The sequence below is a fragment of the Ovis aries genome, chromosome 22 (assembly GCF_016772045.2).
Source record: "Ovis aries strain OAR_USU_Benz2616 breed Rambouillet chromosome 22, ARS-UI_Ramb_v3.0, whole genome shotgun sequence".
In the NCBI taxonomy this organism is placed as follows: Eukaryota; Metazoa; Chordata; class Mammalia; order Artiodactyla; family Bovidae; genus Ovis; species Ovis aries.
Window position 1 is genome coordinate 35,287,948 of NC_056075.1, and position 23,674 is coordinate 35,311,621.

At 34.9% G+C, this 23,674-nt stretch overlaps 1 protein-coding gene across 1 annotated transcript in view; it reads left to right on the top strand.

The window, feature by feature from the left end:
- ATRNL1 (attractin like 1) overlaps positions 1–23,674 on the top strand; it is an 802,972-nt gene that overhangs the window by 199,711 nt on the left and 579,587 nt on the right. Inside the window, exon 19 of the mRNA XM_012102986.5 lies at positions 18,380–18,517. Coding sequence (XP_011958376.3) covers positions 18,380–18,517 — 138 coding nt within the window. The remainder of the gene's footprint in view (positions 1–18,379; positions 18,518–23,674) is intronic.

The window sequence follows — 23,674 nt, forward strand, 5'->3', positions numbered from 1 at the left end:
ATTCTAGGGACATAACAGTTTAAAAAGTTGACTAAAACCACTGTATTAATTGAGCCTAAAGTGAAAGTGAAAGTCACTCAGTCCTGTCCAACTCTTTGAGACCCCGTGGACTATATAGTCCATGGAATTTTCCAGACCAGAATCCTGGAGTGGGTAGCCTTTCCCTTCTCCAGGAGATCTTCCCAACACAGGGATCGAACTCAGGTCTCCTGCATTGCAGGAAGATTCTTTACTAGCTGAGCCACTAGGTAAACACTTAGTTGAGCCTAATTGTATTCTAATTGAAATTAATCACACACACACAGTGTGTGTGTGGTTATAAGTTAGATGGTCATAAGTCCTATTAAATAAATCAAGGAAGGGAGATAAGGCTTGCAATTTAAAATAGAGTGGTAAGAGACGATCTCTCTCAGGAGAAATGGTTATTAAACATCTCAAGTAGATGAGGGGGTGAACCATGGGGCTGTCTGGGGAAAGAATGTTCCAGAAGACACAAGGACTGGGTGAGATAGTTTATTTACGAGAGTAACCTGGGAAGCATAATTGAAGCAATAGAGAGTTTCAAAGAAGAGAGGAAAACCAATAGTATGTGCATTATGAAGCTGGATACTGTACTGGGAAATACGAACTCAGACCCACTGGGACCTTTGAAGAAATATGTAGAATGCTCCTCAGGGTTAAACCACTGAAGGACTAGGAGAGTGGGCTATTGATCCACTAACTCTCCTCCATTGAGAGTTGAGTGATGTCTTTGAGGATGTGGGACTTCTGCGCTGTGCCAGCATGTCTGATTAATAGCTTGTCCTGATACGAGTAAACATCCTGAGGCAAAAAGGCAGAAGATACTGTGGAACTTGCCTTAGGTGAGGCATTGACAGTGTGCTGCACTGAAATGAGGTAGACTGGGGAAGTGTGACACTTCTTCATAAGCTTTAGAAGACGAGGGACCAACTACTGGTTCATACAACAGCATGGCTGAATCTTTAATACATTTCGCCTAGTGAAAGAAGCCAGACCAAAAGGCCACGTGTTGTACTATGGGGATGGAAAAGAGTTGAGTTATTTGCCAGAAGTAGTAAAGGCAGAGATAGCCTTCAAGAGGGCTTCACAGCGAAACTTTCAGGGTTATGAAAATGTTCTTAATACTGTGGTGGTTGATAATGACTGTATGCATTTGTCAAGCCATACTGAATATGACAGAAAATAAACTTTCCTGACTCCAGATTTTTTTAAAAAGTCAATCAACCAGGATATCAGAGGATGCAAACTGTGACAAGTAAATGTAACTGTATTACGAATGCCATCACTTCATTAAAAAAATGAGCTGATCGAAGTAACCTTAAAAATAGTGTTTTGTTTGGATACTGTGAAACTAAAGCAAAAGATTATATAAACATTATATTCTGATTGGTAAATTTGTTTCTCACATAGTACAGGTTAACAATTCTAACAATCCTTTATATTTTTACTAGGTTGGGACAAATATATAAATTAATTGTGTTTTATGTGAGCCAGGTTTCTCACTGTCAGAGAAAAAAGTTAAAAATATGTAGAGTAAAGACTATAAAGAACCCTGTGTGGAATTCCCTGGCCTTCCAGTGGTTTGGACTCTATGGTTCCACTGCAGGAGGCACAGGGTTGATCCCTGTTCAGGAAACTAAGATTTCCCCCATGCCGTGTGGCACAGCCGAAAAAAAGAAGAAAAAAAAATAAACTAAGCAAAACAACAGAACCTGTGGTATTGGTTTCACATATAAGCATAAATTCGAGTTTATTTTAATATTTATACATATGTAGATGTGTGATGTATATATACATATATTTTCTAGTTTAGTTCTTCAAGAAGGCCTAGAAGCCACAGTGCCCCAGCAGCAATGAACATCTTCAGTGCCCACATCCTGGTTTCAAAATACTGTTTCCAATGAAACGAACTAGGACTGTTTGGAGAAATGACTGATTGTACAACTGAGGCAGGGAGAATACAAGATTAGCCTGAAGTATTCCCTAGGCCAGAAAGTAAGAAAGTGCTCAAAACAAAACAAAGGAGAATGGGAGCATGTCAAAGGGGCATAGTCAACCTGAAAGAGTTCTCAGTGGGTCAAATCTGGGCGAAAAAATAGCGACTGTATTGGATTGTAACCCAAAGAACAGAACACATATGCATGATTCTTCACTGATTTAATGATGGAATAAATAATACACAAGTGAAAATGGATAAATATTTCAGAAATATTTCAAAAATTTCAAAAATTTTACAGAAAATTCCGAATAATAAATGTAAAATGAAGGACTTCCCTGGTGGTCCAGTGGTTAGAACTCTGCGCTCCCAGTGCAGGAGCCCAGGTTTGATCCCTGGTTGGGGAATTAAGATCCTGCAGGCTGTGTGATGTGGGCAAATACATAAACGAAGAATGAACGAAAGAAATAAAAAATTGCTGTTAGAATCCCACAGTAGTTAAGTGCTGTAAGAAGAATCTGCTTAAGAATGTTCAAATTAGTGGGTGAAACTTTGAAGAGAAACAAGATATTTGTGTAGCTTCTAAGTATCTTCTTCAAAAGTATCTATTAACTTCTCTGGTGGTTAGAACGTATGTCCACAAATAACCTTACTTATGTCCACAAATAACCTTGATACTTGTTCCTCTAGGAACTGAACTGAACTGAAGTTGCTCAGTCATGTCCAACTCTTTGCGATCCCCTATAGCCTACCAGGCTCCTCAGTCCATAGAATTTTCCAGGCAGGAGTACTGGAGTGGGTTGCCATTTTCTTCTTCTTTCTCTAGGAAGTGGAGCTTAATTTCTTTATCCCCACGTGTGAATTGGACATGATGACTCACTTTTAATGAAAAGTGTGTGGAAGGGAAATATTGTAACTTTACAGTAGAGAAAATAAGGTGACATCACCTTGAACAAGTGATCAAGGTTCACACCACCAGTGATAAGTCATGTTAATGTCATGTACCCCTGATGTCACTTTGTAATATTCTTCCCATTCTTCCCCCAAATCTGTAACCCAGTTTAGTCATGAGCAAGCATCAGACTAACCCAGATTGAAGGACATTTTCAGCATACTTGACCAGCACTCTAGGAAAGAATCTGCTTCCAGGCTCATTCACATGTTTGCACAATTCAGTGCCTTGTGTGTAGGACTGAGGTGACTGTTTCTAAGATCCCAGGAGACCACTTGGGCTCTTAGAGAGTGCTCATGTTCTCTCCCCCATCCCTCTTCCATCTCCAGAACTAACAGTGTAGAGTCTCCACAATTGAAATGCAAACACCCACATCTTGTATCTCCTTCTTCAAGACCAGTGCCTTTTGAGGGATAAACTGACTGAGTCCATCCAGCATGATCTCCCTTTCTCAAAGCCAGCTGCACCGTGTGACATAACCTAGTCACCAGTCAGTGACTGTCCCATCATATGGGCAGGTACCTATCATGCTCAGGACTTCCCGGGTGGCACAGGGGTACAGAATCTGCCTGCCAGTGCAGGAGATGCAGGTTCGATCCCTGGGTCGGGAAGATCCCCTGGAGTAGGAAACGGCAACCCACTCCAGTATTCTTGCCTGAAAAACTCCATGGACAGAGAAGCCTGGCAGGCTACAGTCCTTGCGGTCTCAGAGAGTCGGACACAGTAACTGAACACGAGCTACCACACCCAGGACGAGGCCATCAGCATTTGATTAAATAACTGAGGTATTACCATCTGCGTTCATTGATGCATAAGACTAACCAGCATACCTTACTACAGTTTACCCATTTATAGTGTAGAACTCAGCGGATTTTAGCATATTCACAGACTTTTGCAACCATCACTACAATCAGTTTAAAAACATTTTATCATCTCCCAGAGAGATGTTGTACTTCCTAGCAGTCACTGCCTGTTTACCCTGCCTACCCTTGTCAGCTATGGATTGCCTGTTCTGATCATCTTAATAAATTCGTTGTAGTTTTTTTGACTGGCTTCTTTCATACTGGCATGTTTTCAAGGTTTATCTATGTTGTGGCCTATAGCAGTACTTCACTTCTCTTTATTACCAAATAATATTCCATTATGTGAATATGCCATGTTTTACTTATTCATTTGCTATTTGGTGGACTTTTGAGTGTTTCTGACTTTGGGGTTTTAAAATACACTTCTTGAATACTATGTACAAGTTTATGTGTGGACATATTTGCATTACATTGGGAATGGGATATCTGGGTCAAATGGTAACTGTGTTTAACCTTTGGAAGAACCACCTGACTGAAAGCTGCTATATTATTTTGGATTTCCACCAGCAAGGCATGAGGGTTGCAATTATTCTACATCCTTGCACACACTGCTTATTTCATATTATTTCGATTATAGTCATCGTTGTGGGTGTGAAGTGATATCTCACTGTGGTTTTGATTTGCAGTTATTTGGTGACTAATGATGTTGAACATCTTTTCATGTGTTTATTAGCTACCAGTATTTCTTCTTTTGAGAAATGTCTGTCACATTCTTTGCCCCCTGTTTAACTGGGATATTTGTCTTTTTATTATTGGACTGTAAACCTTCTTTATATATTCTGAATATAATAAGTCCCTTACCAAAGATTGATTTGCAAGTATCTTCTCCCATTCTGTGGGTTGTCTTTTCACTTTCTTGATAGTGTCCTTGAAGCACAAGTTTTAAATTTTAATGATGTTTTTTCGTTTCTTTCTTGTGCTGTTGCTTTCATGCCTGTGAAATCATGTGTAATAAAAGATCCCAAAGATTTTCATCTATATTTTCTTTTTAGACGTGTAGTTTTATCTCTTACATTTAGGTCTTTGATCTGTTTTGAGTTAACTGTCTGTAGGATAAGATAGGGACCCAATTTAATTCTTTTGTACATGACTATCTGAGTGTCCCAGCACCATTTGTTGGAAAGACTATTCTTGTCTTACTAATCTTTATAAATTGAATTTTAGTCATTTTTATATTTTTCATTTCTCTCCTCATTTTTATATTTTACTTTGTATTCTTGAGTATATGAAGCATACTTTAAATAGCTGTTTTAAAAATCCTTCTCTACTCATCCCAACTGGTATGCTGTTTTCTCTGTTTCTATTGTGTGTGTGTGTGTGTGTGTGTGTGTGTATTTACTGGTCATGGATCAAAATTTCCAGGATGATTATTTTTGATGGTGTTTTCTGGACATTGTGGTTGTTTTATATGTTATTCAGCTTTATTTCTTTTAGTATGTTGGATTTTATTCTGCCATGAAGTTATGTTACTTTGAAGATTGTTTTTCAGATTTGTCAAGGCCTGTACGTAGCAGCCCTAAGTTCAGTGCTAATTTATTCCTACTACTAAGACAGTGCCTTCTGTGGTCTCTATATGATGCCCTTTGTATTAAGAGGTCTCTTCACTCTGGCTAGTGGGAATACAAGCTATTTCCAATCCTATATGAGTTCTTGGCATTGTTTTAACATACTGTTTTCTGATGGTTCTTTCTCCAGCTTTACAGAATTTCACATTATGTTCATTATTCAACCAACGATTCAAGGGCAACCATTTGCAGATTGCTGAGTGCAGCTCTCTGTTCTCTAATATTTGCCTCACAAAGTCTGGAACCATGGCCTCCCTGAACTTTGATCTTTATCCTCAAATGTGTGAGGGTTTGGGGTTCCTTCCCTGAACTGTAGCCTCAAATCTGCCTCCAGGTAGCAAGTCAAGGCAGTCATATTTTGTTTTCTTTTTCCTCAAGGATGCCATTCCTGAACTGCCTATTATATATGAAAGTAGTCATTTCATTTATTTTGTTTAGTTTCCTTATGGTTTACAGTAGAGGTCAATTCTCGCAGTGATTAATCCTTCATGGGAAGAAGTGGAAATCTTCTAGTGTTTTTATTTACAATGAATTTCTTGTAAATAGCATACACTACTTGCTTTTTTGTTTTTAAAACCTATTCTGATAGTCTCTGTCTTTATCAAACTGTGTAGTCCATTTAGATTTAATATAATGTTGGTATTATTGAGTTTAGTTCTACCCTCAAGAGTATTGGTTTTTAAAATTTCCTTTATTTTTCTCTGTGTTTGTTCTTCCTTTTGCCTTTTTTAGATTAACTGAGTGTTTTTAAAGTCCACTTTTATCACTTTTATTGGATTTTTAGCTATACCTCTTTTGTGTTTTTTTTAGTGACTGCTGTAGTGATTGTAATAGTCATCTTTATCTTATCACAGTCTACCTTGAATCAATATTATACTACTCCATGTATAAGGTAAGAATATTACAAAAGTGTAATCCATTTGCTCTTTCCTGTCCTTTGTGTAATTATTGCCATATATTTTACTCCTGTATATGTTATTAACCACATAATACAGTGTTGTTTTTTTTTACTTTAAAAGGATAATTTTCTCATAAGGAAATCATAGTAATAAAAAATCTTTTTCTTTACCGATGTATTGACCATTTTCCGTGAACTTCGCTGTTTCCTATTGATCTGAATTTTTTTTTTTTTTTGCTGTAACATTTCTTTAGCTTGATAAATTTTATGTAACATTTTAAAATGGTGTGTTTCTAAATTGTGGCTATAAGTTGGCTTTCATACATCTGAAAAATTTTTTATTGTATGTCCATATTTGAAGGATATTTTTACTGGTAATAGAATTCTATGTTGATGGATATATATTTTTAGTAATTAGATGATTTAATTTCTTACTCTTCCGGCTTCTACTTTCTCTTAAGAATCCTTTATCAGTTTTTTTGTTTCTCTTTTGAAAGCAGCATGTCTTTTTCTTCCCTCTAACTTTTTAAAATACATGTTTTTCCTTAGTTTTTAATGTCAGTAATTTTAGTATGACATACCTAAGTGTTAGTTTCCTTTTTTAAAATATGGCGTCTATGTTTCTCATCATGTTTATAAACTTTTCTGCCATTCTCTTCAGATATTGCATCTATCCTATTTGAAGGCTTTGCTTCACTTATGTTAGGCTTTTTCACCATGTCCCCGTCTTTTCTCACTGTCTTGTCTGTATTTTACATCCTTGTATCTTCCTTGATCAGTATTTCAATTTGCTTATTCTTTCTTCACATTTTTCCATTTTTCTCTTAGAACTATCTTTTAATTATCATTATTTAACATAACACTTCAGGATTTCTGTATTAAAACAGTTTTATTCATGATTCTATATCATCTGTTTTCCTGAATTCTGCTAGGCGGTTCTGCCAGACAATCCTGATTTTTCTCTTGTGGTTCAAGTTATCTGGCCACTTTACTGATTTTGGGTGATCTCAGAATTCTTTACTCACATATCTGGTAGTCTGAACTGAATGACTGATCTCAGAGTCCTCAGCTACAAATGATTGTTCTCTGCTGTATTTGGTCTGTTATCCTCCGGAAGTGTAGACTGGGCTGCTCTACATGGTATTTTTAAAACAGAACTCTGAGGGAGAGAGAGCAGAGTATATTTTCCTCTTGAGGCCTAAGCTCAAAATTTCCATACCATCACTTCTGCATTCTACTGTTCTGACAAAGTCTTGATGCCAATCCGTGTTCAGAACGTGGGAAGACATTGTACTTTTTCAGTGAGAGCAAGGATAAAGTAATATTATCGATGGTGTACATACAGAGATGGCAAGAAGTAGGGTGAATTATTTCTCATCTCATCTAATTAGTTCTGTTTTGTTTATTGATGCATACATACAATCTTTCATTTTAAAGTGTACAATTCCATGGATTTTAGTATGGCTAGTGGTGTTCAACTATCACCATCATATAATTCCAGAGCTCTTCAATTACCTCCAAACGAAATTCCATCCCCTTTACCAGTCACTATCTATTCATTTTCCCCTCTAATACCTGAAAATGACTAATCTACTTTCTTTTCTCTGTGTATATGTCTATTCTGGACATTTCATTTAAACCCAGTCATATAATGTGTCTTTTAGTGTCTGACTTCTTTCATTTAGCATACATTATTGAGGTTTATCCATACTGTGGTGTATATCAGTCCTTTACATCTTTTTTGTGACTGAGTAATATTAAATTGTGGAGAAGGAAATGGCAATCCACTCCAGTAGTCTTACCTGGCAAATTGCATGAACAGAGGAGCCTGGTGGGCTACAGTTCATGGAGTCTCAGAGAGTTGGATATGACTGAGCGTCTGACACTTTCACTTCACTTTCGATATTAAATGGCATACCACGTATTTATACTTCATTGGTTTATGGATCTTCAGCTAATTTCCACTCTTTTGCTGTTATGAATATTGCTGCTATGAATGTTTGTATGTAAATTTTTGTGTGAACATGTTTTCTCTTGGTATTTATCTAGGAGTTGATGTTTTTGGTAAATGGTACATGTATATTTAACCTTTTAAGGAATTGCCAGACTTTTTCCAGAGCTATTGCATCATTTTATGTTATAGCTAACAGTGTGTATTGGATCTAATAACTCTCTTCACCAATACCGGTTATTCATCATTTTCTTTCTTACCCTCCTACTTGATGTGAAGTGGTAGCTCATTGTGGTTTTGTTTCATATTTCTCTTATGACTTATGATGTTCTTTTCATTTGCTTAATGGCTACTCATGTTCTTTCTATGGGAAACGTCTGTTTAAATCATTTGCCCACTTAAAAATTAAGTTGTTTCTTAAATTGTAGAATTGAGAGAGTTATTTTTATGTTCTGAGGAGATCCTTATAAGACATACGATTCTCAGATATTTTCCCCTATTCTGTGGTTGTGTCTTCACTTTCTTGATGGTGTCATTTGAGACACAGTTTTTTTTAATTTTTAATTTTGATAGTGTCTAGTATATCTTTTTCTGTTAGTTATTTAAGCTTTTGATGTTATATCTAAGAAACTGTTGCCCAATCCAAAATCATGAAGATTTGTATCTATATTTTCTTCTAACATTTTTATAATTTTAAGTTTTTGATCATTTTTAGTTAATTTTTATATGTTGTGAAATGTGGATCCAAATTCATCCTTCTGTATGTGAATATCAAGCTGTCCCAGCACCATTTGTTGAAAAGACTCTTATTTCCCCATTTAAACTTGTTGACACCTTTGTTGAATATCAATAGGCCATAGATGTATGGTATTATTTCTGTATCTAGTTCTATTTCATGATCTATATGTCTATCCTTATGACAATGACATATGGTTTGATTATTAAGACATTGAAATAAGTTTTGAAATTGGGAAGTGTCAGTACCTTTAACTCTCTTGTTATCAAGACTTTTTTCCCTAGTCTTGGGCTTCTGTTTCTCAATATGAATTTTAGGACCTGCTGTTTATTCCTATAAAAAAGAAATCTTTTGGAATTTGCATTAAATATGCAGATCAGTTAGGATGAATTGCTATTCTAATATGAAGTCTTTTAATTCATGAATACAGATGCCTTTTCACTAACTTTTTTCAATGATATTTTGTAGTTTTCTTAACTTCATTTTCAAGTTTTTCATTGTAAATGTATATCAATACAGTGAAACTGATTTCTCTGTAAATGACCTGTAACATTGTTGAGGACATTAGTAGATTAAATAATTTTTATAGATTTCTTAGTTTTCTGTATGCGAGATTATGTCATATGCAAGCAAAGTTAGTTTTCTTTTTTTTAAAATCTGGTTGCTTTTTTTTTTTTCTTCCTTTTTCTTGCCTAATTGCCCTATCCAGAACCTCTAGTACATTGCTGTTAGAAGTGACAAGTGAGGACAATTTTGTCTTGGTCCTGACCTTAAAAAGAAAGCTTTCTTTCAGTCTTTCACCGTTAAATATGACTTTAGCTATGAAGTTTTTATACATGTCCTTTATCAGGTTAAAACAATTGCCTGCTGTTCCTAGTTTGTTAAGTTCACTTTGCTTCCGTGTTTTGGAAATGTTTGTGAATAATTGTTAATTCTCCTTAAAGAGTTTGGTAGAATTACTGAGTTAAGCCTCCTGCTTTTGGGCTACTCTTTTCTGGCACTTTGTTGATTTCTAACTCAGTCTCCTTACTGTTATAGCCTATGCATATTTTCTTGGTAGTATCTTCCTAGGAATCTCCCCCTTTCATCTAGGTTATCTGCTTTATTGACATGCAGCTGCTCATAGTGTTTCCCTACAGTCTTTTTTCCCAGTCTTTATCAGTAGTATGTCTCATCTTTCATTACTGATTTTAATAATGTGTCTTCTTAAATTTCTTTGTTAGTCTAGCTGAAGCTTTGTTGATTTTGTTGCACATTGCAAGTAACAGTTTGTATTTGGCTTTATTGATTTTCTTTATTCTTTTCCTGCTATGCATTTTATTTATTTTCACTCTGATTTTTATTAATTTCCTTTCTTCTGCTTGCTTTCAGTTGAGTTTTCTATTAATTTTTTAGTTTATTAAAGTGCAAAGTTAGGTTGATATGAGACCTTTTTTGTTTTTGAATGAAGGCTTTTACAATATAAATCTCTTGCTGAACAGTCTTTCGGCCACATCTTGTAAGATTTTTGGTCTGTTATGCTTTATTTTAGTTTACCTGAAAGTAATTTTTAAGTTTCCTATGATTGTTTTTGATCCATTTGTTACTTAGAAATGTGTAGCTTAATTTCCATAATTTGTGGTTTTTCCATAGATTTCTAATTTCATTCAGTTGTAGTTAGAGAACATACTTTATATTACATCAGTCCTTTTAAATGTATTGAAGTTTACGACCTGATGAGGTTTTTTATGTGTAATTGAGAATGAAGTATATTCTGTTGTTAAATGGATTTTTAAATTTACTTCTATTTGGTCCAATTGATTTATAGCGTTTTCTAAGTCTTCTAATCCCTTGCTGATCATCTGTCTAGTTCTTTTATTCACTATTGAAAGTGAAGTATTGAAGTCTTCAACTATTTTTGTGGAATTCTTTATTTCTATTTTAATTTCTGTCAGTGATTGCTCCATGTAGTTTAAGGCTCTGTTGTTAGATACATGTATGTTTACAATTTCTACATCTTATTGATGGATTGTCCTCTTTATCATTATAAAATGTCCCTCTTCATCTCATAACATCCCAACTTTCTTGTTGCTGTTTGTATGTAAATATTTACATATGTCTTCTATAAAGGTTACATAGTTAGCTCTTTGTCTTTCATCTAGTCTGTCTTTTCTGCCTTTTGATTGAATCATTTGACCTATTCACATTTAATGTTATTTTTGATGTAATTGGATTTATGTTATTTTTCCTCTGTATATGATGAATTTGGTTCTTCCACTTTTCATTTATTTATTTATTTTGCAGTAAGTAAATATTTTATAATATCACATTTTAATTTTTAATAACTTTTTCATTATATTTTATGAGCTATATTCTTAGTGGTTACTCCAGGGTTTTCTTAATATATCTTAACTTATTAAAATATGCTTCATTTATGCTAACATAATTCCAATGAGATAAAATGATATTACTTTTATAGGTCTAATTTCTTTCTTCTCTTTTTGTGGTATCGTCATACATATTACATAGATACATGTTGCAAACCAAAGAGTACATTTTACAGTTATCACTTTAGATAAGTTCATGTCTTTTAAAGAATCTGAGGGAAAAAAGAAGGATGAGTATTTACTTTTAGCTTTCGTTAATCTTTGTATTTACCATTTCTAGTTTTCTTCATTTGTTCCTGTGAATCTGTGTTACCATCTAGTAATACCACATTATATCCTTAGACCAATATAGATTTTTTTCCCATGTATTTCCTCTGTGCTGTTGCTGGGAAGTACTTTACATTTTATGTTTTATAGGCCCAATAATACCATTATATCATTTAAAATGCAACCTGTAAAAATAAGGTAAAAGAAGAAAGGAGACAAAATATACGTTTTTACCTTCTTTTATAAATGACAGTTATGTTATTGGTGCTCTTTGTTTTATTTTGTGGAGTTAAATTACTGTCTGGTATCACATGCTTTCTCCTTAAAGAGCTTGCTTTAGTATTTCTTGTAAGTTATATCTCCTGGCAGTGAATTCTCTCAATTTTTGTTTATTTGTGAATGTTCTACTTTAATTTTTGAAAAGTGGTTTTGTTGGTAGAAAATTTTTGGTTGACCATGTGTTTTTTTTGAGAACTTTGAATATATTATTCTAATGCCTACTGACCTCCATGTTTCTTGATTAAAAGTTAGTTATTAATCTTATTGGGATTTTTGTAAGTGAGAAGTAATATTTTCTCCTGCTGCTTTCAAGATTTTTTACTTTTCTTTGCCTTTCATCACTGTTATTATAATGTATTTGTCAAACTCTTCATATATATTATAGTTAAAGTTCATTAGGCTCTTGGTTCAGTTCTGTTGCTCAGTCGTGTCTGACTCTGTGACCCCATGGACTGCAGCACGCCTGGCTTCCCTGTCCATCATCAACTCCCAGAGCTTACTCAAACTCATGTCCATTGAGTCGGTGATGCCATCCGACCATCTCGTCCTCTGTCATCCCCTTCTCCTCCCACCTTCAATCTTTCCCAGCATCAGGGTCTTTTCAAATGAGTCAGTTCTTCGCATCAGGTGGCCAAAGTATCAGAGTTTCAGCTTCAGCATCAGTCCTTCCAATGAATATTCAGGCTTATTGGATGTATAGATTAATATTTTTATCAAATTTGGTGACTTTTAAGGAATTATTTCTTTAAGTAAATTTTAGCCTTCTTTGTCTCTTTCCTATCCCCCCAACATTCCCATTACATATAGATTGACGCTTTTCATGGTTTCCCACAATTAACTGAGGCTTTGTTCATTTTTCTTCATTTTGTTTTCTCTGTCCTTCAGCTGACATGGTTTCTATTGATCTCTCTTCACATTTTCTAATTCTTCTGACAGTTCAGATTTACTGTTGAATCCCTCTCTGTAGTATATTTTCATTTCAGTTTTTGTAACACTTTCCCTACCCCCCCCCCCCCCCCCCCAAGTATTTGTAGAATTCTGTTTTACTTTTTGTTTCTTTTAGCCACACTGCAAGGCATGCAGAATCTTAGTTTCCCAACCAGGGATTGAACCTCTGCCTCCTGCAGGGGAAGTATGGGGCCTTAACCATTGGACCATCAGGAAAGTCCTTCATTTCAGTTATTGTTCTATTTTTATCACTTCCATTAGTTATTTTTTATAATTTTTATATTTTTTGATATTTTCTTTTTGATGAGACTGTAATCTAGTAATACCCACCTTTACTTCCTTAAACTTGGTTTTCTCAGTTTTTTTGCTTTTGTTTTGAATACTTTTATTGTCTTATAACTGTCCTTTTACTCAAATTCTTAGGGTGTCAGTTCTCATTTTTAATATCTCCCTCTCTTTTTCCTGACTCCTTTATGCGGCTTATAATTTTTCATTTTGAGGTTTAATTCAGTAAGTGTTTTTTTTTTTTTTTTCTGTATCAAAGATTTGCAGACCAAGGTCTAATGGCCAAAGCTGTTGATTGCCTATTTTTATGAATACAGTTTTACTGGATTATAGCTATTATCAATTGTCTGTATATTGTATGTGGTTACTTTTGTACTACAAAGGCCACAATGGTAGTTGTGAAGAGGTTCCATGGTCTGCAGAGTCTGACATACTTGTGTGACCTGAGTTGAAGAAATATTTCAAGAGGCCATTTACATCTGCTTTTACAAGATGTGTGAGGCTTTTCTTATTTACAGAGCAGGTTTTAATACTGTTGTTTAATGTTGAGGTTTCTTTACCATATAGACAATGAATTTCAACCCAACCCATCTGATCGGTACAGGCTCTCATAAGTGACTTTTGTCTTCTATACAATATGCCAGTGGACTTAATGTTCTTTTCTGCTTCTTTGGGCTTTGATGTATTTTAGTACCTTTTACACAGAGAGAGGCTACACTTGAAGGCTTTAAGCATTATAAATATGGTTCAGGTTATCTCTTAAGTATGCCAGAGATTATATCTTCTGGTCCTCTGGGTTTTGAAACCCAAACCCACTAGCTCTTGCTTGTCTAGTCCCATGTATAGTAAGGTTCTGTCACTAGCTCAAGCTTCTCTTTAACATTTTTCTTTTGAATCCCAGTTTTATTTTTAGCAATGATAATTCCCTTTTCTTTTAAAGGGCTATGTTTTGAAAAAAAAGTTTTGAGTAAATTTCTTGACTCTCTGTGTGTAATTTTTCAAATTTTATTGAGAATGCCAAGCATATATTTTTTAATGTCTTACATCTGTTTTAGAGAACACATATTTTTCAAAACTATGTATTTTATTTGCATATCAAATGTTGTATTTCTCATTATGTTCTATTTTCAGTTTTTTTCTGTTTGTATGTATGTAAGTGAAGAGCCATCTGGACTAGTTTTAAAATTTAAACAAAACAATATGGATGACTTCTCTTTAGTTTCACTCATGTTACAGAACCAAATTATTATTAGAACTGTTCAAGTAACAGTGAATTTTGGAAGAACTGTTAGGTACAAGCTTACATTACCTTTTGATCCAACAAGCCAATGGTGTTGGAGAATAGAGCATCCTCCTAGGTTTCGTGGTGTATCCTTTTCCTGTATGTTTGATACAGTCATTACTCCTGGATCCTGCTCTCTATCACATGCCTTGTTTGCCGTTGCTGCCATACTAGTTACAAACTGCAAAAATGACCATATATTTTTTTTTTCTGGAAAATTTTGTAGCAGTAGGTCTAAATTATATCAGCCTTCTGTATGGTATATTCATTACTTGGAACCTTAGACTTTGCTGTATCACATTCTAGCAGCAATATGGAGGCATACCAATGATATGCTTCTTGATTGCACCATAACCCAGAGCTGCCTTCAGAACTTCTCACTTTTAGGAAGGTTACAGTTGAGTGGCATTATGCCAGAAGTCCTCCTTTAATTCCAAGAGATATACTAGGTTGCTACTTTCTAGTTTTATTTATGTAGTTGTCATCCCAACATCTGTTGGATCATAGAAAAAGCAAGAGAATTCCAGGGAAACATCTACTTCTGCTTCATTGACTACACTGAAGCCTTTGACTATATGGGTCACAACAAACTGTGGAAAATTCTTAAAGTGATGGGAATACCAGACCAACTTACCTGCCTCCTAGAAACACATATGCCAGTCAAGAAGCAACAGTTAGAACCAGATAAACAATATACTGGTTCCAAATTGGGAAAGGATTACATCAAGGCTGTATATTGTCACTCTGCTTGTTTAACTTATTATTGCAAAATGCCATACTGGATGAAGCACAAGCTGCAATCAAGATTGCTGGGAGTAATACCAATAACCTCAGATAATATGCAGATGACAGCACTCTTATGGCAGAAACTGAAGAGGAACGAAAGAACCTCTTGATAAAAGAGGAGAGTGAAAAAACTGGTTTAAAAGTCAACATTCAAAAAACTAAGATCATGACATTTGATCCCATCACTTCATGGCAAATAAATAAAAAAATAGTGGAAACAGTGACAAACTATATTTTCTTGGGCTCCCAAATCACTACAGATGGTGACTGTAGCTGTGAAATTAACAGATGCTTCTTGCTCTTTGGGGAAAAAACTATGACAAACGCAGACAGTGTATTAAAAAGCAGAGACATCACTTTGCCAATAAAAGTCCATCTAGTCAAACCTATGGTTTTTCCGGTAGTCATATATGGATGTGAGAGCTGGACTATAAAGAAAGCTGAGCTCTGAAGAACTGATGCTTTTGAACTGTGGTGTTGGAGAAGACTCTTGAGAGTCCCTTGGACTGCAAGGGGATCCAACCAGTTAATCCTAAAGGAAATCAGTCCTGAGTATTTACTGGAAGGACTCATGCTGAAGCAGAAGCTCCGATACTTTGGCCGCCTGATATGAAGAGCCAAATCATTAGAAAAGACCCTGATGCTGGGAAAGACTGAAGGCAGGATAAGAAGCAGATGACAGAGGATGAGATGGTTGGATGGCCATCACCAAGTCAACGGACATGAGTTTGAGCAAGCTCCGGGAAATGATGAAGGACGGGGAAGCCTGGTGTGCTGCAGTCCATGGTGTCACATAGAGTAGGGCACAACAGAGAGACTGAACAACCACAACAACAACATCGTACTACAATTCCTGTTGTTGCTGGCAAGTTTTCTTATTATTTCATTGGTTATCTTTGAGGAGGATATTAGGTGAGATTACTAATTTAGTAATTTTATTCAGAAGTTAAAGCATTTATGTTTCTGATGAAAAAAATGTAGCCAGGGGTTTCATAAAAATACTTGTAGTTACCTATCTCTTATTCTGACTTTTTCAGATAATACTTTACATGTAGTAAGAACTGAATAAATTTTGTTTTAACCTGAGTGAATCAACCCTAGTGGCCTTACATAAAATTTTCTATAAAAAATGACTTAAAATTTTAAGCACAATTTAAAAAAAGTTCTTTATTAAAATAAGTTCATTATTTTTCTTATTATAATAGTAATATGAATTTATAGTAGAAAATTGATGTAGAAAAATCTTACTAAAGTTCTCCATAAAGAAAATTGATGATGTAGAAAAATATTACTAAAGATAACCACCATTTTCCATGGGCATATTTATACATTTCAGCACATAATTGTGGTCATTCTAGATATGGGTCAGAAAGATCCCCTGGAGAAGGGTTGGCTACTGAATCCAGTATTCTTGGGCTTCCCTTGTGGCTCAACTGGTACAGAATCCGCCTGCAATGCAGGAGACCTGAGTTCGGTCCCTGGGTTGGGAAGATCCCCTGGAGAAGGGAAAGGCTACCCACTCCAGTATTCTTGCTGGAGAATTCCATGGACTGTATAGTCCTTGGGGTCACAAAAGAGTGAGACATAACTGAGCAACTTTCACTTCACTTCACTTAGATACAATGTTTGGGTTCTTAGTTGACTTACTTTATTATGAATGTTTTTCTTGTTATTAAATTTACTCCTAGCTGTTTTATAATATAAAGTTAGAAAACTATATTGTAATTCTCTTAGTTTTATTAGGAGTAAGATTATTGTACATTTTTCTCTGATGGCTGCATGCCATTTTTATACTATATTATAGTAGAATTATGCCTCTGAAAATTTCTGTAAGATATAGGTATTTATTTTTTTACTTTTTCTTTACCCTTTGATGTTAACTCATGTTGATGACCTAGTCTCTTGGGATTTCCCTCTTAGACTTTCACATTTTCTACATGGAGTATGTATGAAATTTAATATTTGATCTTTGATTCATATATCCTGATTGTGCATTTGTTCCTGCCACTGATTAGATGTGTTGCTTAATCTCGGCTTCTTGATCTTGGAAACAACCCTGAGAATAGTACCTTCTATACAAAATTGTTGTGGGGATTAAATTACGTAATTCATGTATACCACTTGGTGTTCTATCTTGCAGTGGGGTAGTAGTTACAATATTTAAGAAGACTGATGCAGTATGCGAACTGACAAAGCAGAATAGATAACAGCACAGACTATTGCAATCGATTTAATAGTGGCTTTCCTGGTTTGAGGTGAGGGCACTAATTAAATGCATAGTTGTAATAATGATGAAAATGATAATGATGTTTCTACAAAAAGTTACCAAAGTAAGTTAATATTATGCCTCCAATAGACAATAAACAGGAGCTTTCATATATAAACTTTACTTCTCATCTGAAATTTTAAAATTCTATTGTAATATTAATATGAAAATATATTAGATCTCATATGAAGATATAAAATATCTCGTGCTTCAGATTTCTTTGTTTTAGCTCACATTTCAAGTAAAATTTCTAGTAAGTCTTGAAGCTTTTCTTGCCAAAGAAGATAAACATTTATGCAAATTAATTTAAAAGTACTATGTTAAATTTTACACTAATGTATTTTCTTGAAGTAAGGCCTTAGCATCACACAGTTTTCTGTGTTTATTGATCCTTTTTTATTATACCTAAGGACAGTTGATACCTTTTAGCATCTTTATCAGAGCTATGCTATTTATTCTTGTGTTAACTTAATAGACATAATAGTCACATGCATCTTTAAGGACCAAAATGTATTCCCTCCTGGTGGCTCAGATGGTAAAGAATGTGCGTGCAGTTTGGGAGACCCAGGTTTGATCCCTGGTTTGGGAAGATTTCCTGGAGAAGGGAATGGCTACCCACTCCATTGTCTTGCCTAGAGAATTCCATGGACAGAGGAGCCTGGTGGGCTACAGTCCCTGGGGTTGAAAAGAATCGAATGACTGAGCGAATAACACTTTGACTTTTCATTCTCTCCTTAGCTATAACTTTTCTGGTTCACTTTAATTTTTAGCCATTATGTTTTACAGATCATAGGTAGAATTTGTCCCGTGTCAATATTTTGAGATGTATGTTAAAAGAAAAGAAAAAACACTTGGGAAATACCATTTGTACTTCGCTGTCATTCAGATTTGTAAAATAAATTCTTTGTCTTTATGGCAGTTATACTTGATATTGTTACGTAGATATGATCAACCTTTTTTTTTTACTATTTTCTTTAGCTTGCCAGTGTAATGGACATAGCACTTGCATCAATAATAATGTGTGCGAACAGTGTAAAAATCTTACCACAGGAAAGCAGTGTCAAGACTGCATGCCAGGTTATTATGGGGATCCAACCAATGGAGGACAGTGTACAGGTAATTATTTTTTCTTTCACTTCAATGTATTTTTACTATAGGAAAGAAAATTAAGAAAGATGAGCCTCTTGTGAAAATGTATTTTATTAAAGAAGTTTTTTTTGTTGTCTGAGTATTTTTGGAAGAGAATATATATTTATTGAGGACTGTGAACTATAAAAATTCTGTGATGTACTTGCTTTAAGAAACTCCTACTTTTTCTTATCTGAGAATGAATACATATTTGCTATAGGAAACTTAGCAAATACAGACAAATTAAATTTAGAAATTATGTGTAATCTCAGTATTCTGAAAAAAAAATCACTGCTTATAACTTATTTTTAATAATAGTAAGTGACCACTTTACATTTTAATTTAGAAATAAGAAATAAAGATTTTGTGTATGCCTTATATCTGGTAAGTTTTTGTTTGTTTTTGACAAGGTGATATAGCATAAGGTTTAAGAGAATGGGTTTGCAATCAGTCGTTGGCTGAAATTCCAACTCTGCCACTGTTTAAATGTATCGCTTTGGTTAATTCACTTAACCTTAGAGAGTGCTTCATTTTTCTCATATGTAAAAGTGAAATGATAATACTTCATTGGATTATTGTAAAGATCAAATGAGATCATGTGTAATGGAGGCATATGTAATAGGAATTAAAGCACATTAAAAGAGCATTGTAAGTGCTAACTATTACCATCTTAGTTTTTTGATCCTGAAATCCTTTCATCTGTTTTCTTTATCTGTCTTGCTACTTTTTTCTTCCTATTTTTTTAAAAAGAAATTTTGGTCTTTCTTTAAAAAAATTTTCTTTCAAGTTGTAATTTTTCAATAACCTTCTTCATTTCTAAATTGGTCCTTTTTCCTTAAATCTTTACTCTACTTTTTCTAAATGGAGAGTGTCTGAATAGCACTCACTGAAAAGCTGTGGTAAGATGAGGAATCTTTAGAGAGAGGGCCTGGGGCTGATCTAGACAAGAATTTTAATACTACCTGCATTTTAAAATCACCTGGAAAGCTTTTTTAAAAATATGGATGTCTAGGCCACTCCCTAAAATAATTAAATCAATCTCTTAGTTTAGGTACTAGGGTGATTCTTGGTTCTTTCAGTTCAGTTCAGTTCAGTCGCTCAGTCGTGTCCGACTCTTTGCGACCCCATGAATTGCAGCACGCCAGGCCTCCCTGTCCATCACCAACTCTCAGAGTTCACTCAGACTCACGTCCATCGAGTCCGTGATGCCATCCAGCCATCTCATCCTCTGTCGTTCCCTTCTCTTCCTGCCCCCAATCCCTCCCAGCATCAGAGTCTTTTCCACTGAGTCAACTCTTCGCATGAGGTGGCCAAAGTACTGGAGTTTCATCTTCAGAATCATTCCTTCCAAAGAAATCCCAGGACTGATCTCCTTCAGAATGGACTGGTTGGATCTCCTTGCAGTCCAAGGGACTCTCAAGAGTCTTCTCCAACACCACAGTTCAAAAGCATCAATTCTTCGGCGCTTTCTTCACAGTCCAACTCTCACATCCATACATGACCACAGGAAAAACCATAGCCTTGACTAGAGGACCTTAGTCGGCAAAGTAATGTCTCTGCTTTTGAATATGCTATCTAGGTTGGTCATAACTTTTTTTCCAAGGAGTAAGTGTCTTTTAATTTCATGGCTGCAGTCACTATCTGCAGTGATTTTGGAGCCCAAAATAATAAAGTCTGACACTGTTTTCACTGTTTCCCCATCTATTTCCCATGAAGTGATGGGACCAGATGCCATGATCTTCGTTTTCTGAATGTTGAGCTTTAAGCCAACTTTTTCACTGTCCTCTTTCACTTTCATCAAGAGGCTTTTCAGTTCCTCTTCACTTTCTGCCATAAGGGTGGTGTCATCTGCATATCTGAGGTTATTGATATTTCTCCCAGCAATCTTGATTCCAGCTTGTGTTTCTTCCAGCCCAGTGTTTCTCATGATGTACTCTGCATATAAGTTAAATAAGCAGGGTGACAATATACAGCCTTGAAGCACTAAGTCTGCCCAAATGACTCAAATTTATACTGAGTTGAGAAAGACAGAATGATGAGCTATGTCCTAGAGTCAATGAAACTGGCGGTAGCAGGTTTCCATTCGTTTCTGCTGAATGGAAATTTTGCTCTGCCCTGATTGAGGCTCTAACACATGAATTGGTTGACACTTGCATTTTCTGTGCTTGAGGTACTGTACTCATAGCTTATATTCATTGTCTCATTTCAAGACAACTGTAAGGGAGGAATCACAATTGCTTCCGTTTTAGGTATAGCCAAATATACAAAGAAGTTAAGTGAAATGCTCAAGATTATACTACTACTAACAGGCAAGAAATATCTGATTCTTAGACCTAACTCTTGACTATCATTGCAGAAGTAGTGTTAATATGAACAGGGAGGATCCAGGAACCCTTAGCCAAAAGCCACAGCTTAGTGCTGTGTTCAATGTGTAAGGAAGCTGCAGGAGATATCTGTGCAATAGAATCCAAAAAATTCAGAGCTTGTCTATTATAATCATAGTATTATATTTTGTTATTTTATGTTTGTTGAGTAAAAATAACCATCCTGTTTTCCAAAGCTTTTTACTACTAAATTTTCTTTAGCCAAAATTTCATTGGACAAAAAATGTATTTCAGATAGATTAGATAGATAATGATTATTTATAGGGCTTCTCAGGTGGTGCAGCTGATAGATTCTGCCTGCCAGTGCGGGAAACAGAGATTTGATTCCTGGTTTAGGAAGATTCCAGGAGTAAGAAATGGAAACCCATACTAGTATTCTTGACGGGAAAATTCCATGGACAGCAAAGAGTCAGACATGACTGAGTTTCTGAGCAGACACACACATACACACACACACAAATGCTTTGTTTCCATGACTTTAAGGAAAAAACCATCTCTGGGTTTTTTTTGTATTTTTTACATTGCAATTTTTATGTGTTTGCAACCTTTCAAATATTTATATATAATTGTCTTAATTTACTTTTATAAAAGATTTTATTTATGCTTTCCAAATTATTTTAATACTAATATAATAGTGCGTGGGGATTTTGTGAAGTAATTTGCTTAATATTTTTCTGTTATTTATATATTGCTTCCATCCATAACCCCATTTTTAGAGGGTTTTTCTTAAATTGGGGTGAAATCACATAGCATAATATTAACCATTTTAGGTTACAATTCAGTGGCATTTAGTACCTTCATAATAGTGTGTGACCATCAGCTCCATCAAGTTTCAAAATTTTTTCATCATTCCAGAAGAAAATATCATATTTATTAAGCAGTTATCCCAAGCCCCTGGCAATCACTTATCTGCTTTCTTTATGTATTTACTTATTCTGAATATTTCATATAATGGTATTATAAAATGTGTACTTAGCCATAATATTTTTAATATTAATTCTTGTTATAGTATCTATCTTCATTCCTTTTTACTGATGAATATTATTCCATTGTATACATATATCATAGTAGTTTTACCCATTTATTTATTGATGCACATTGCTCTTTTTCCACCTTTTTTGGCTATTGTGAATACTGCTACTGAGAACATTACTGTACATGGTTTTTTGGGGGGATTTCAAGTTTTTGGTTATTTTATGTATCAACTAGGAGAGGAATTTCTGGGCCGTTTGGTAATTTTATGTTTAACCTTTTGGGGAACTTCCAAATTGTTCAAATTGTTTTCCATGAGGGCTGCATGATTTCACATTCCCATCAGTGGATAATTTCCAGTTTCTCTATGTTCTTGCCAACACTTGTTATTTTACATTTTTTAAAAGCTTCTAGCTGTGGTGATAGGTGTAGAAATAGTTCTCATTGTCATTTTGATTTGTATTTTCCTCATGACTAGTGATGATGTTGTTGGCCATTGTATATAGTCTTTGGAGAAATGTCTATTCAAGTTCTTGACCATTTAAAGAATAATTTTTAAAATTGTGGTATGTACGTAGCATAAAATTTCCCTTAAAAGAAGGAAGTTTAGTTGCATTAAGTGCGTTCACATTGCTGTGCATTCATCATTACCATTCATCTCGAAAGTTTTTTTCATTTTCAAAGCTAAAACCATATAACCATTAAATAATAAATCTTCATTCCTCAACACCAGCCCCTGGCAGCCACTCTTTTACTTTCTGTCACTTTGAATATGATTAGATACCTCAGATAAGTGGAATTTATGATTACTCTAGATACCTCAGATAAGTGGAATTTTCAGAATTTGTCCTTGAGTGATTGGTTTTTCTCAGTTAGCATAATGTCTTCAAGGTTCTTTCACGTTTTAACATATGTCAGAATATCCTTCCTTTTTATTGCTGAATAATATTCTGATGTATATGTATACTACATTTTTTGATCTGTTCATCTGTTGATGAATACTTGAGTTGCTTACATCTTTTGACTATTATAAGTAATATTGTGATGAATATGAGTGTACAAATATTTGTTCTTTTTTTTTTTTGGTCTCTTCATGTGCCTATTTCACACTTGTATGTCTTTGGAGAAATGTCTATTCAAGTCCTTTGTTCACTTTTTATTTGGATTATTTGGTTTTGTTGTTGTTGAATTCTGAGTCATTGTTGTTATTTAATTGCTAGGTCCTATCTAACTCTTTTGTGTCGCCTGGACTGTAGCCCATCAGGCTCCTTTGTCCATGGAATTTCCCAGGCAAGAATACTGGAGCAGGTCGCCATTTCCTTTTCCAGGGTATCTTTCCAACCCAGGGATCGAACCCGTGTCTCCTGCATTGGCAGGCGTATTCTTTACCAGTGAGCTACCAGGGAAGCCTGTATTCTAATTACGAGGCCCTTATCAGACATATGATTTGCAAATATTCTCTCCTATTGTATAGGCTGTCTTTTCACTGTCTAGACAGTGTTCTTAAAGGCACGAAAGTTTTCAGTTTTGATGAAGTCCAGTTTTTCTCTGTTTTTCTGTTATTGCTTGTGCTTTGGTGCATATCTAATAATCCAAGAATATAATGTCATGAAGATTACCCAAAGTATTATTTTAATTTTTTTGCCGACATAGGCAAAAGGAAACTTTGAATAACTCTATTAGCTAAAAGCTGTTTTAAATTAAAATAAGTTATTATTATTCCGACAGGCAGAGTGCTTTTAGAAATATATTTCCCTTTGGGAATCATACTTCTCTGCTAGGTTTAAGA